This window comes from Sander lucioperca, chromosome 12, assembly GCF_008315115.2.
Source record: "Sander lucioperca isolate FBNREF2018 chromosome 12, SLUC_FBN_1.2, whole genome shotgun sequence".
Taxonomy (NCBI): Eukaryota; Metazoa; Chordata; class Actinopteri; order Perciformes; family Percidae; genus Sander; species Sander lucioperca.
In genome coordinates, this window is record NC_050184.1 from 29,514,631 (window position 1) to 29,530,131 (window position 15,501).

At 42.8% G+C, this 15,501-nt stretch overlaps 1 protein-coding gene across 2 annotated transcripts in view; it reads right to left on the reverse strand.

Annotated features, from left to right (window-relative positions):
• scube3 (signal peptide, CUB domain, EGF-like 3) overlaps nucleotides 1–15,501 on the reverse strand; it is an 84,462-nt gene that overhangs the window by 38,049 nt on the left and 30,912 nt on the right. For both annotated transcript variants that reach the window (XM_031316725.2, XM_031316724.2), the window contains exon 4: nucleotides 10,001–10,135. In XM_031316725.2, coding sequence (XP_031172585.1) covers nucleotides 10,001–10,135 — 135 coding nt within the window. The remainder of the gene's footprint in view (nucleotides 1–10,000; nucleotides 10,136–15,501) is intronic.

Consider the following 15,501-nt stretch of genomic DNA (forward strand, 5'->3'; position numbering starts at 1 on the left):
AAGCAAGTTATATTGCAATATTTATTTGCAGTATTACAAACTGGAAAAAAATCCTGTATTACAGTTTTTCTCCATTGTAAACACACAAAAAAGTAACTCTGCACGCAGTTCTGAAAGCCTGAAGCCTATAGCTACGTATGTCCCAATTCAGGGGCTGCAGCCATCGGAGGCCATAGCCTTCGAAGTCTGCCTCGGCTGCATCCTTTGAAGCCCACGAAGGCCGAACCTAGCGGAAGCCGAAATGAGTCAATCTGGTCTGCAGAGCATTTCCTGTTTGCGTTGAAGCGCCCGCTCCTGTCACCTAGCAACTATGACAGCTGCAGCTGATAAGTGATCAAAACGTTAACTACAGCACCGAAATGGAGCCAGAAGTTTTTCTTTTCTTTTTTACCATTTGGTCAAGTGTCTCAAAGAGAGAGGAAAATAAATAATAAATCCTCATGTAGATGTGAACAGTCAACTCACAGCTGTTTTGTTTTTTTTAAAGATTCTTTTTGGGGGGTTTTCCCTTTATTCGATAGTGACAGTGGATAGACAGGAAAGGGGGAGAGAAAGAGAAGGGATGACATGCAGCAAAGGACCGCAGGTTGGATTCGAACCCAGGCCACTGCCAAGGACTCAGCCTACATGGGGCACACGCTCTTACTGGGTGAGCTAGAGGCCGCCCCCACAGCGGGGTCTTTGAGCATGACTGGCCGGCCAGATATCTAGCTAGCCCCGCAGAGATAGCTGGCATCAGGACCGTTTATGTAGCTCCTATACTCTGAAGCAAATTTCTTAAATCCTAAATCCTTAGATCTTAAATTTGCCATACATTTTCATAACACTGCCTATATTCAACATCTACACAGTTAACACATTGCATTAAGTGCAGGTCACATCACAGCCACCTTTCTGAAAACCAGCAGGTCAGGACAACAGCAAAAGAAGAAAAGGTACTTAATGATTTACTGATGATAGCGACTCCTGTGGGCAAGTCAGTCTAAATGGATAGCTGTGTGGAGAGATTGATTGGAGCTCAAATCACTATCTTAGCCAGTGGCTGGCAATTTAAACGGTCTCTCAGAACCAGACTAGCTTTTACTTCACTGAACTGCAAAAGAACTCAACTGAAAACACATTTTCTGACGCAGTGAAACATCTGTATCATGGACACACAGGAGCTTCAGGCCCTGTATGACTGTCCTTCTGAGCTAAAACCTCCCTACCAAGAAACAAAAAACAGTAAACTTTTAACAGCAGGGTATGAGTTTTTACATCACATGTGGGACTGTGCAAAAGTTAACATGGGTGCTCCAGCTAAGATGCCGACGAACAAGATCCTCAAACAAAAGACCCAAGGAGGCCACAAGTTCTTCACCAGAGCGCTGCAAGCTCTCTTAAACCTGAGAACCATGTAGTGGAGAGACAGAAACAATGGGGCTGAAGTAGTGGAAGGCATGCCAAGGGTTTATAGTCTGCTCTGAGTGCTTAGGGCAGTGAAAAGAAGGCTCCTGGTCCGTGCTGAGCTGGTGTCATACGTCTCAGAGGGGAGACGGTCCCCTCTTTTCTCGACGCTGGCTGGAGGACATTAAGCAGCTAGCTAGTGTTGGTTGGTTACAAACGGAAAAGAAGGGGCCTAAGCATGGAGCCACCACACTATTAAAGCAACATTCCTTCCTCTTAGATAATGGGCCCTTAAAAGTTTTAATAGGAGGATAAAAATGTCAGCGCATGAAAAGGAGAATGGGAAAGGAGCTGAACTGGATTGAGTCGAGCTGAGCTGCGACACAGATGGTCAGACAGAGCCGGTCAAGTAAGTAACTCTTGCTCATCGACTCCGTTCATAGAGAGCAGAGATTCCACCCAAGAGCTACCGTTTGGTCTGTCGTTCGAGCGCTGACTTTCTCCCTTTCCCCAAGGACTTGTTGAGGCTGCTCATTTCACTCCCTTTTCTCAGAGAGGAGCCACTGAACTAACTCTAACCTTAACCACACACACACACACACACACACACACACACACACACACACACTTTAAATTTGTGTACAGTTGAGAGTGAGTCCTGCTGGTAAAACAGATACAGTAGGAAACTTGCATTAATGCATGTGTATGCATTGACACACAAGTGTATTTGCATAATGTATGCAGGTTGCAAGCAAATTTGTGTGCGTCTGCCCATCTGTGTCACAGACAGTTGTGCAGCACCTGCTGGGGACGTGCCACTCTCGCCTTCACTCCTCCTCTCATTCTATCAAGGTCACCTCACTGTGCAGTCCCAAAGGAGCTGGGCATCCTGCTAACAGAACACAACAGACAACACAGCAGCAGAGCTTTCTTTAATAAAGACATACAAAAGATATAAGATACAGTATGTCATTACAGAGACGCATTCTTTTCATTTTCATTCCAAAATCAAAAGGCAGAGGCTGCTGAAGAAGGCATCTGTCTCTACAGAGCTCAGTCTGGCCCTCTGGTAAAGCCATGACAGCCAAGTGTTAGTGGAAAAACCCCACTGGCACTCAGGCAGTCCGCAGCAGCACGCTGGGCTGGCCAAATTATAGATGGCCTTCGACAAACCCACGAGCAAAAGGGATGCCCATCTCAAATGAGGTATGGAGAATTCAGTGGCAAGGCAGCCAACATTTGCTAAAGCCCAAGCCACTGATGTATATTTGTTCAAGGGTGGGGGAGAAGGGGGTGGGGGGTACACGGCATGGGGCTCGGTAGAGTCTGGACAAAGAGGGAAGATGATGTAGGACAGAGAGTAAGAACAGAACAAATGAGGGGTGGACAGAGAAAGACAAGAGGGACAGGAAAAGTGTCCCATTTGTCTTTGTCTCTGCTGTTGGACCAACGGGAGAGACTTAATACGTAGCAATGGGAGCACGAGGCGTTCCCTTCGCTCCACTTCCCTAGAATAGGAAAAGAGCCTGGTTATACGGTTGGGCTGCAGAGCAATGGAGCAGCGACTTCTACACTTGTAAAAACAGTTCTGTGGCCAATGCACAGACAGGCAGGCAGGCCTGCTGAGAACCAACACGGGGAACGTGTAAGAACCGTGTCGGCTTCTGCACAGTGGGACATCCACACAGCACAAGACATAAACAAGTGTCTTTTTGCAAATACAAATAGTTATATATTTGATTGTTAAGTATTAAACATTGCATCATTGGACTGATGGAAACAGGCCCTTTAGCAGCGCATTACTTCATGTAATTAAAATGTGCAAACAGTCTGCTAAATGGATATTACATTCTAAGAAAGTAGGTCATTTTATCAGTTTACGATTAGAACAAATCATCAATAAAATGGGGTTCAATGACCCCGTGCCTGATTTCATACAGGAGGAATGTGATGGCTGGAGAGCAAAACTAACTGAGAATATGATGCAAACATTTATTATGGACTTGATCACATTTATTGGAACATTTCTTGCACTGCTGCGGTTCTGGCCAGCACAGAAAACACATATCCTGAAGTCAACATGCCACTGTCTACATATAAATGTCAAAACAGAAAGTGTCCAATTGTGCCTCCAGCAGGATTAAATTGAAAATGACTGAGTTGTGTGCCTATGCGTATGTATGATTATGTCCATCATGTCCATTATGTTCATATTTGAATTTGAGAGAGAGAGAGAGAGAGAGAGAGAGAGAGAGAGAGAGAGAGAGAGAGAGAGAGAGAGAGAGAGAGAGAGAGAACGAGAGAGAGATAGAGAGATAGAGAGATAGAGAGAAGAGATTGGCTGCACAAGGGGTAACAACCCCTTTGGGAAGCTAATGAAAGTTGTAAACACAGGAAGAGGATTTCATTGACAAAGTAAACATTTCCTGGAAAGACAAGGCCAACTGTAGAGAAAAAGAGCAATGCTTGTATCCACAATCAGGTGACTGATAAAAGGCAATGGAGGGAATTGTTCTATTATTTTTTCTAATATGGTAAAATAAGTAAATGTTGTTTTGGTGACCATGACTTGAACATCAAATGGAACATTGTGTTCAAATCATGTAGTTGCCGATCAACAGCTTTCTCCTTTGCAGTAAAAGGTGAGAGTACAACCCAGGGGGCTTATGTCAAAGTTTTCCCTGCAATGAGCTTCAAACACTCTAATACCATCATGCTGGTGTGACATTTTAGACTCCTTGCTGCTATTCAACAGCTTCCCAAACAATGCCAGCCACACTTATGCCATATTGATTGGCAGAGTGACAGGAAGTTTGATCCAGAGGACTCAACTTCTTGTTGAAAACTGCACCTCTCATTTCACTTCAACTTGGCTGAAGATTTCAAATCATATTATGTGTATTTTGAGCTGAAGAAAATATGACTGAAAACATAAGTTACTATACAGTATGTGACGTACACGCACACAGCCCATCAGTGCACACTTAAAGTAATTGCCCTCCCGGATTTTCAAAAATGTACAGGACTAAAATTATGGATGTGTGGGTTGACTGAGCCTGAAATTTCAGAATTCCAACGCTGGATCCCGTCTCACGCACATATAGTATGTGCCTGTTATCCTCCTATATAGAAGAGACAATAAATCAAACGTAAAGCAGTGGAACCCTTCTTGACCTAAATGGCATTCCAATCAACCACTGAGCACCTTGGCTGGCCTTCAAAAGGCTTTATTTCTTGACTGGGAGAATGTTTGGGGAGAATAAATGAACTGTTACATTTTGGCCAGCTAGACGATGGAGCCTTCATTTGGCCGGAGTTATTCCTGCTCAGGGGGGGCAGGGGCAGGTCTAATAAGAGACAGGCCAGCAGCAGCCTTGTCATTAGCTGAGAGGCTGGCAGACCCCTGCTGCCTAATTGGCACAGGCTCACTGCTAACAAGGGCTTCCTACCAGCAGGGGAAACAGACTGTTATCGACATACACTGCAGTGACCAGCTCTCCACTGTCCACAGAAAGACTCGCAGAAGTTGCACACCTGACCCATTAATGAAAGAAATAGAAAGCTGATGTCTTTTTAATGAGAACAATAAAGCTCATGAGCAAACTGCACCCCAGGCTTCGCTCTTTAAGAGGAGTTTTGCAGAATGGATGGAGGGTTGCATTTAATCCGACTTGACTGGGCGATTAGATCAGTTTTAATTTTCTCAATGATTTCCCCCCCCCCCGTGAGCCACTTGTGCATATATATATATATATTTTTTTTTTTTTTTCAGTAAACAAGGAACGTGATATTTGCAGCAATTCTGTAGGGTTATTGTCCAATAACTTAGCGAGCCACTTCCTCACTACTTCCATTTTCCCTGAGACACACACTGTTGTAATAAGAGCAGTAATAATAATCAGATGAGTAGTTGTTCTGTCTGTTAGTCTTTCGAAAATAATGAAACGATGACAGAGCGGCTATCTGATGAGTGAAGGAAGTTTGTAGATTTATGGCAGCTTTAATCTCTTGATCCAAATGTGTCTCATCTGGAAGCAATAAAGACAAATTGAATATGAAAATGGAAGATTAACAAAAAGAGGTGAGACAGGGGGAGCTTGGCGAGACTGGACCGGTGCTCACAGTCTGCTTCTGACAGAAATAGTAGTAGTGCTTTGAAACACATGATCCAGCTTTTCACTCCACTCAAATAACACTGTGTTTATGAAATGTAAACATTGACAGTTTACTAGGCCAGACTGATCTCATAAACCAGACTTCCAAGATCCTCGGTACACCATCCAGGGGACTTAGGAACATCACAGTCTAATGACTCCAAGCACGAGCAGTTATCATAGAAAAGAGAAGGGCAGAGATGAAGAGCCACTCGGAGCCTGCTGTACATGCTGTCAGGGCTTTCTGAACGACAAATGCTGAAAACCTCAGGAACCAAAAGGTCCACCACACACGAACTGGCGGGGCCAAGGATTCTGTAGACAGCTGGATAATTACTTCTTGAATAAATGTGTTTTGTGATAGTGATAACAGCTGTTCATTTTCTCTGATGTTGCTTTTCTAATCTATGGAGAAATCTACCGAACAAAGAACAGAGGCAGGAAACACTGTGCAACATGTAGTGTGACAAACAACACGCAGAGCAACAGCACAACACAGAACAGCACAGGGGGGAAAAAACAAGGATATTTATATGTTGGAGTCAAAATCTCGATGACCTAAGAAATAAAAAATAAATAATAAAAAAACAGCAGCAAAATGTGTCTGATTTTACAGTCCAACTGAAATTAAAATTCATATTTTCTAAGAAATCAGTGGTAGCCTATCTGTTTTGACTTATTTGGTCAAAATTGTAATTACCAAAAAGAAAAGAATTACGTTTTATTTATTGTTCTGCAGTGGAGTGTTTCCAGGAGAAGTGAATGTTTGGTGATTTGTTATATTGGACTATATAAATAAAATTGACTGATTCAACGTATGGAGGTTAAAGAAACATCCGTTGCTTTGACTTTGGACAGTCTGGTCATGTGCTATAAACACAAATAGAGACAGCTAACACTAACTAGTCCCCACCCTCCCCTTTAATGTGTGCAGGAGCGAAAAAACATGGACGGAAAGTAACTAGTGAGAATACAATGCTTACGTTAGCAAGCTAGGCCCATACGCAGCTTATACTTTCCAAAGGGCAGCTAGTTAGCCTAGCTTGTTTGTTTAATGCTATAAAAAGGGACAGACATCTTAAATCGCTTACAGTTAGCTAACAGATAGCTAACGCTATGTGGGCTTGTTAAAAAATGGGAAATGTCTGGTATCATCATTTCTAGAATGTTGACATGCTCCCGTCATAGACTGTAAAAAATATGGACAGCTTGTCTGTGATGTCACCCATTTGTTTCTGAAGAGCCCAAATGAAGCCCAAATGAAGCTCATAGTGGGCAGCTCCCGCCGGTGCCATCTTGACAGTTAGAGACAAAAAAAACGACTGTTAACATGTTTAATTCTGCTGTAAAGTTGGACATTTATAACATGGGGGTCTATGGAAATTGACTCACTTCTGGAGCCAGCCTCAAGTGGCCACTTGATTAGGGTGACCAGATTTCCCGGAACTAAAACCGGGACACTTTGTGCATGACCGTAGTGCTCGTGCACGCACACCCTTTTTAACATGAACATGTGCCAGCCCAGGTCAAACATAGACACAGACAGATTAGACACAATTTTGCCAAGAGCACATGTAGGCCTACTGCTCACAACATAATGGGGTATCTCAGTTAATATTCATGAATTTTCTTCGTATGTAGCCTACATATCTAAGAAATAATACGAAAGACATTGAGTGAGTTTCATGTGGGACCAACTTTATTTTTCAGAATTAAAGCATTCTTTTGGAAAATGCACCCACTGAACTTGTGAAAAACTTTGTGAAAAGATATTTTTCATTGCATGGCACAAAACGAATTATTTGCAACTGCTGCCACAGGCTTGAACTAAAGTTATGGTAAAACTTTACGGTAAGGGTACATGAATTATGAATTCATGCATGAATGAATTCATGATTTGTGCATTACTTCATTCCATTATATCTTATGAATCATCAGGAATTGACGAGTTCATAGCCTCTCATTCATGACCTCATGCATGAACAACACATCAACTAAAGCATTAGGTAAGGTGGGTACATCATTATGCACAATTTGTGTTTGTGTTTTTGCAGAAAAATAAATAATCATGATCATGCTTAATAAATCATAATTCATAATGATGTGCCCACGTACCTAATGCTTTAGTTGTGTTGTTCATGTATGAGGTCACGAATGACAGACTATGAACATGTCAATTCCGGATGATTCTTGGGATATTAAGGAATGCAGTAATACATAAATCATGAATTACATAATGCATAATAATACATAGCCTACATCAATTAATTCATGCATGAATTCATGATAATTCATGTACCCTTACCGTAAAGTGTTACCAGTGTTATTCTAAAACGAGACAGATAAGAAGAGGCATTGCAACAATGTTTACAAATATACATTGTAATGTTGGCTGCACCGATTATGCAGATGCAGACCGCTATGATTGACTGACACACACACACACACACACACACACACACACACACACACACACACACACACACACACTGTTAAAACGCTTTATTAGTCTTTCTACATGGGTTTAGTAAATGATCGGGCTATAATAAGACCACGTCGGCTATGTAATCGCTGACAATCGGGACAATTTCATAGTGGTTGGTGTAAACCGGGACATGTTAGCATCTCGACAGGCTTTTGTCGGTACTCGGGATACGCAACTTAAAATCGGGACTGTCCCGGTCAAACCAGGACGTCTGGTCACCCTACACTCAATGTTTTTGGTACTTCTGCATATGTTTCATTGCTCAGCACGGGAGGTTGCCCCTTGGCTCCAGTCAGTAGCTCACCCTGGAAATTGACAGTGCGTCTCCTAGCAACGCCAGCTGTCAGTCAACAGTTGCCAGGAGAAACGCCCACCCAGAAGCCTGACTCTTAAGCCCCTGACACACCAACCCGATGGCTGACCGTCGGCAGAAAAGGCAGTTGGACTGATCAGTCAGCTCCCCGAGGTCCAAAAGGTGCCTTGGAACACACCGAAGTGACGCCGTCTTGAGCGTACGTTCTGCGTGTGCGCGAGATGTAATACAAAAAATTAAAGTCACGTGGGTCTGGCTTCTCCAGCCGATAGTAACAGCGGCTTGTTCGAAATAGGCAAGAAATAGGCCATACAGTTGCTGAATCTGTCTTCATTTCAGATTGACAAAGGTCAGTTTAAATGATTTTCGTCAGATTTTGAGAGGCGTTCGTCACTCATCCCGCTCGTTATTTCCGGGTTAGCACTCCACCAATCAGATTGGTGGAGTGAGTCCGACTGCCTGCCCTCCGACCCAGCAAGTCAGGTCGGCCAACATGAAGGCCGACAGCTCCTCCGACAGATGACGGCAGGGAACACACCGAACAGACTCGAGTCACTGACCTCCACCTACTTCACAAATATGTCCAGAAATGGTTTTATCCTCCTTTGAAAAATGGAAAAGTACTCTGTAGTATCATTATTGTTGTAATTGCAGGTTGGCATTTAGTCTGTGCATGATGATAATAAGATTCATCAGGTAAATAACTTGTGAATGATCCAAAATATCTTTGGCACTAGGAATGGAAAGGCTAAAACTTAAACAATTTACAACAATCCAAGTCAAACAGACTAAAACCAGCACACTGTAACTCAGCAGGTTTTGTTCTTACCATCCCACAATTTAATAATACATACGGCAACTCCAGAGCAGCAAAGAAATCTGGCAGAGCTGAGTAACTGTTCTATTTTTATGACAAAAAATATGGGATTTAACAAACTAGAGTGGATTTGTTATAAACTACAACCACTGTGCTGTTGTTTCATAGACTTGTAAAATTCTACATTGTTGGCTACAAAACAATATCCATAATAGAGATATGTGCCTGACAGCTCGCGTTGCTTTAAATAAAATGACGTTACAAATGTACAGTATGCATGTCGGCAGTGCTCCTGTGTCGGATGAGTAAGCCTCATAGCAGGTTGGCTTTGTATCTTCTCCTGTCATGTCTCCATCCCACAGGAATGCTCTATAAACAAGAGGTGTGTCTGCCCCAGGCTACACCTTTAATTGTTTTCTCTGCTCGCAGTTCCCCGAAGGCCACTCTCATACCACCGATACCTTCAAATGCTGCCAAGCACTAGATTGGTCCAATTTGAAAGAGTGGGAGGAAAACAAAAAGAGATTTATCCCTGTTTGTCTTCTTTTTTCCCCCTCAGACTGGAGACACCTACCTTTGCTCACCTTTCATTTAGGCCTGTTAGGGCACAACTCATCACATTACTCAAAAATGCATGGACCTGAACATTCGCATGTTACATGAAGATTCAACTGCATCATCATCTAAATGTTGCATTAAATAATGAGCTTTCACCACATAAAGCAATATCCAACCTTGAGTCAAATGCACCAACATGCCCTGCTGTTTTCCACAAATCATCAATGTGTGTGTGTGTGTGTGTGTGTGTGTGTGTGTGTGTGTGTGTGTGTCTGTGTGTGATTAACCTTTAGGCCTTTGGATACAGGTATGCTGGTTGTCACTCAGGAGGAATCCTTCTCTGCAGCGGCACTCATAGCTGCCCATCATGTTGACACAAATCTGCTGGCATCCGCCGTTGCCTTCTGAGCACTCATCCACATCTGCCAGGAGACAGACGCACAAAACAAAATTAATGAGATCACTTCAAGACAGAACAAATACTACACTGATTACCGTTTGTCTGAAGGTTGTCTGGAATCAAATCGTGACCTGTTTATTGGACAATTAGCTGTAAATCATCATCAAACAGAGATAGTAGGAACACACACACATATAGTATTCATTTAGAAGTATAATTAGAGCAATCATAATTGAACCGACAGTACTTCTGAAAGAGCATAAATGTTTTGTATTTTAAGGCAGTATTTTGTATCAAAAGCAAAAGTACTCACAATTCAGAAAAATGGCCTTGAGTAGTATTACACTATTATATCTTATATTATTGAATTATTATTAGCGGTGCATTAAGCAGTAAGCACGTAAGCAGAAGATGACCATTGTAGTTGGTTACAGTGGAGCAAGTTTTAACTACTTTATATAATGTTGGATAGCTTAATCTATAAAAGTGCATCATATTTTAAGTTGTAAGTTCAATATATGTTAATATGTAAAAATTTAGTTAGGTTTAGAGTAAAAAGTACATATTTTTGGCTGGAAATGCAGTGGAGTAGAAGTATATGCGTAGTATAATGAAATGGAAATAGGTACCTCAAATTTGTACTCAAGTACAGTACTTTGATAAATAAACTTCACATACACATATGATAATATAATTCCCAATAACCTGCTGTTTGAAATAGAACAAAAAAAGCTCTACTACTATTTGACTGAAAACATTTCAGGTCCAATGGTATAAATTAAAGAATTTAAAATGTATTTCTCATTTGAAAATGTTTTAGAAATTACTCCCTTCCATAATTAAATAGGCACAACCACAAAGGATGTGCTTTGAGTGCAAATGTCATACAAAAGTAAAAACACAAGACATAAAAAAAAGGGTTTGGATATTATGAAAAGCCAGAGGGAGCTTGTCTTAAGCTGTTTGAGGAGGCCATGTCTGTCTTAATGGTTATCTGACATGGCAACACACAGAGTTGCACTGAAAACCTCCAACTGTGCAGCACTAAGCCATAAAAATGCACATGCAGCACAATCTCCTGGCAAGTGGGAAACCTGATCCAGCTGGGCCAGAGTACCTGCTGATGACGAGTGTCTGTCAGCCCCATGACGGGAGGAATGCAGGGAGAGAGAGGAAGGAGGTGGAAGGTGGAAGGGAGGAGGGCAGTGAGGAGGAGGGAGAGGAAAAGTAAAGATGGAAAGAGGAGAGAGTATGAGACATGGGGGGAGCAGGGGGGGAACAAGCAACCATGTGAATCCACCTCAAGTGCATACAAAGGCAGAGCATTTACAAAGGTGTCGCCTGAGGCGTCGTCCTGCCACGGGGCAAAAAAGAGAAACTGACCGCAAATGAGAGCTGCTGACTTCATTTCCACCAATAATGAATTGTGCACTTCCAGCTGTTCTCTCCTAATGGCACAAAACTATTCTCACTCATTGAGTGACTCGACAAAAGAAACAAATGAGCGGTGGAACATCTATGAATCTTTTGATATATTTTGTTTATTTTCAACATGAAAGCTTTTGCACAATGTCATTTTTTGCTGCTCTTGTTTGTCTGGCATGCTGCAGAGCTTAGCGGCCCCGGCCTCCCCTGTGCGTGACTGCACTGTGGCTGTGGAGGTGACTCTTCCCCCTGAGACCGGGGCTCTGTCCCTCACTACCGACCACACTGGAACCTTATCCATCCTCTGCTAGATGCATCAATAATCTGCTGTATACACAAGGCTTTTTTTTAATAAAACCGTCATGCGAAACTAATTTACTGTCTATTTGTCCAGTCTTAGAAGGCCTCAAGATTAAGTTTCCTTTCTGTGGAATTCTCAGCCCGGCAGAGTTAGAAATTAAAATTCTCTCTCTGTCCTCTTCTTTCTTCTTTTTCCAGAAAGAAATGCAGGGGCATGTGGATTCACAAAATACATAAACACACAGAGACTGTGCTCACAAAGTGGCACCTGGCAGACAGAAAACTCTGGTGTTGATAAATGGGTCAGTGGCAGGTAGCACTCATGACCCTCGTCGGCTTGCCAAGTTTGCTGTCCTGCTCTCACATTCCATCAGCAAACCTGTCTCGTCCCTCATGTGTCATGTCAGTTGAGGTCATTGGGAAAAGCATTACACTATAGCCAGGTGAAGCAGTGCACTCAGAAAAAAAAAACTCCTCAGTAAAGTTAACATTTAGACTTTAAATCTGAGTAAAGGGAGGACAGTTCAGAAATAGCTGGGCAGGCTTTCATTCAACTGTGTGGCTGCCTTGGTTTTGACCGCATGGTCCCCATCATGAAAGTGGCAGCAATAGAGAGAAGACCGTTGAGCTGACGGAAGCTGCCAACAACCTACAGCTGCACCTTTACAGATAAACTGTTAGCAGGCACCAAAAACCCAAACTCCATAACTCATACGGGAAAACATCCTCACACACATAAAGTCTCTTTCCCTCTCTCTCTCACACATACACATACATACACTAACCCCAAAAATTCAAACATGTAAAGGCAACTCAAATACATCAGTCCTCGACACATGCACAAAATGCCCATGAGAAATGCAACCAGCCTTAGAGGGCCTGGGGGAATTCTCTTTCCATACCCTCGGCGCATCAATGAAGGTTTCATTTCCTGATTCCTTCATCCCTCCAAATGAGGCGTCCCCCTGTCAGTAGATCTCTCCTGTTTAAATAGCTCCCATAATTGCATGTGTTGTGTGCTGGGCAAGGCTGCCGTCCAAAGCAAATATTTCCAAGCGGAAAGGGGTTCTGGCATGGCCAGGAGAAGTGCTCATGTTATTTAGACTTAAAACATTTTTTAAAAATTCTCTTGAGAGAATGGAAAAAAAAATGTCTTAATCAAGTTAAAAGGGCTGCCTTACGTCTGAAAAATGAGACTTGTCTCTGCTCTATCCCTGCTTCACTCGAGGAGACTTAAGGCAAAGGAAGGTTCAAACGGAGAGAGATTAAGAGATTGGTTGTGTTTGCGGAGGCCATGTCCGCTGGTTTCTCAGATAGCCTTGGCTGTATATATAACATTTGGCCTTGCGCAGAGCTTTAGAGCCATGTAAACATGGTGGTTGCCTTACAGAAACTCCTGAACCCTTATTTTGGAGAAACTCTTTTGCTCACCTTTTTTTAAGATTCAGCGACTTTGGGGGCATTTATTGCTGACCCAAAGGGTATTTTTTTGCCAGCGGGCTGAGAGTGAAAAACTACTGCTGCCTGTCATCAAATCTGTCCATGCATCCATCCCACTGCTTGGCTTCTGTCTAGATCAGACAAAACTGTCTCTGTGGTCTAGACAGACCAGATACAAGGAGGTGAGTGGACGGACACTGGCCTCTTTGGGCATTTCGTTTACAGGAGTTGAAGAGGCACACATTCTTTAATAAGGCAGCAAATCTGAGCCATGTGCGGCGACAGGCAGCAAAACAGCTGGTGGACTGCAGGAGCCGACATGCTGCTCTGGTAGATGAATAGACACCAGCTTGGCTTGACTGAGCCTCAGTGAGGAAGGAATGGCACATACACAGCCAGCTCCAATTAAAACAAGATCCTTTCTTATTTTAAACAGGATAACAGGATTTCCTTATTTTCTCTGCTGCTTCTGGAGTTCAATGACACAGCGCATTTCTTCACCCACTTGAATGAACAGTGACCGAGGCGCCAGGTTTGAACCCGGCCTGAGAAGACAACTGAGTTCACAGACTCCGAAACTGGCTTTGTGTTAACAAACATTCAGCCTCAGTCTGACACGCGTCAGCTGAGGTTGTATAAATTGATATGTTGCAGGAAGTCCTGATTTTTCATCTGCAGAACACACTCTCTTAAATCAAAGACGTGTTGATGACTATTTCAAACTGGAAGTTGATGCATTAAGACACTTAGAGTATTTAGCTTTGAACAATTTATTAGTTCCAGCACTTCCTGTCTGCCTGTGTCTAATACAGCTAACTGATTCACATCTGCTAAGCAAACAGGAATAAAATCATTTCTGTTTACTGTAGTGTTTCATTCTTAGATCAGCAGGTAGAGATGTTTTTTATGCTATTACACAAAACTAATTCAGCTTATATTAAACTCAGACTTTTCGACTTTGGGCCCGTCTCCCGGGTAACCATTTTGGTAAATAAGCACATGCTTACAGTAGAGTCCACGTACAATCTCTCGCTGAGTTCTTTCCTAAATGAAAAACTATGAGCTAAGATGGTAAATGGCATTTCTCTGTTCCTCCAAAACAAGTCTGGAAGTATTTTAAAAACAAACCCCAGGATAAGTGTTTGGGTGGACAGCGTTATGCCAAGAAGACAAGAGGCCCTGCGCTGACGTCTGACGGCTCCCAGTCTGCTACATCCCTAAGCCCAATCTCAGGCTTGAGTTTCCCCCAAAGCCCTGCCAGTGGGCTCAGCTGGAATTGTTCATTTCATGGTGAATGGGAATGAACAATCCAGAGAGAGAGAGAGCGAGAGCGAGAGCGAGAGCGAGAGCGAGAGAGAGAGAGAGAGAGAGAGTGTTGATATACCCTTTAGGAGCCAGCTAATGCACCAATCTCAAATCTGTCCTTCATCACTCCAGCTCCTCTCCTCTGAATTGTGGAGAGACTCTCTTGTCCAAACTCGATCCGTGCATGTCACAACAAAAGCAAAGTGACTGCTAACTGGTGAGACAGCGGGGTATTTGCATCTGCAGCGGGGCAGTGAGGAGGGTTAGTGCTAAGCCTCAGCAGTGTCTGTACTATCCTGAACTCCTCTGGGTATGATAGGAGCGGGGTTAACCAGATTATCATTTTCCGAACTTCAGGAGTTAAAGGTAGTGGTTAAAAGCACCTCTTCCAGGCTAGAATCAAATCATTTCTGCACAAATCAAGGGTGAGGATGTTATCATCACTGCCTTGGAAGAGTGGCCAATGCAGTTAAAATGAATGCATTTAAGAGTGCAGCAAAGGCTGTGGAGAAATCTAGCGTGACGCTCTTTGATGACTACTTTTTCCCATCAGGACCTGGTCAATAATACATCATTCTCAAACCTTCTGTTTGATTAGCCAACCTTGCAACATGATCCCAAAAGATTACAAGAGCAGGGATACAGGCTCAGCCAGGCGATGACTCAAGAGACTTTGTGGTAGAGGACAGATGAAGCTTTTCTATCAAAAAGATTCTGAGGGACATTCTTAAAAAAACAAACAAAAAAAAACCCCAATGTCACTATGCAATCACAGCCATTAGCAAAACACCAAACAGTGTTAACTGACATGACCTTTTCTTAGTTGCTACTCCAAAGCTGGTCTTCAAAAGCCCATTTCAAAGCTGTAATGACATTGCTTTTGTGTTATAGATCATGTTGCGTATTTGGGGAAGGTTA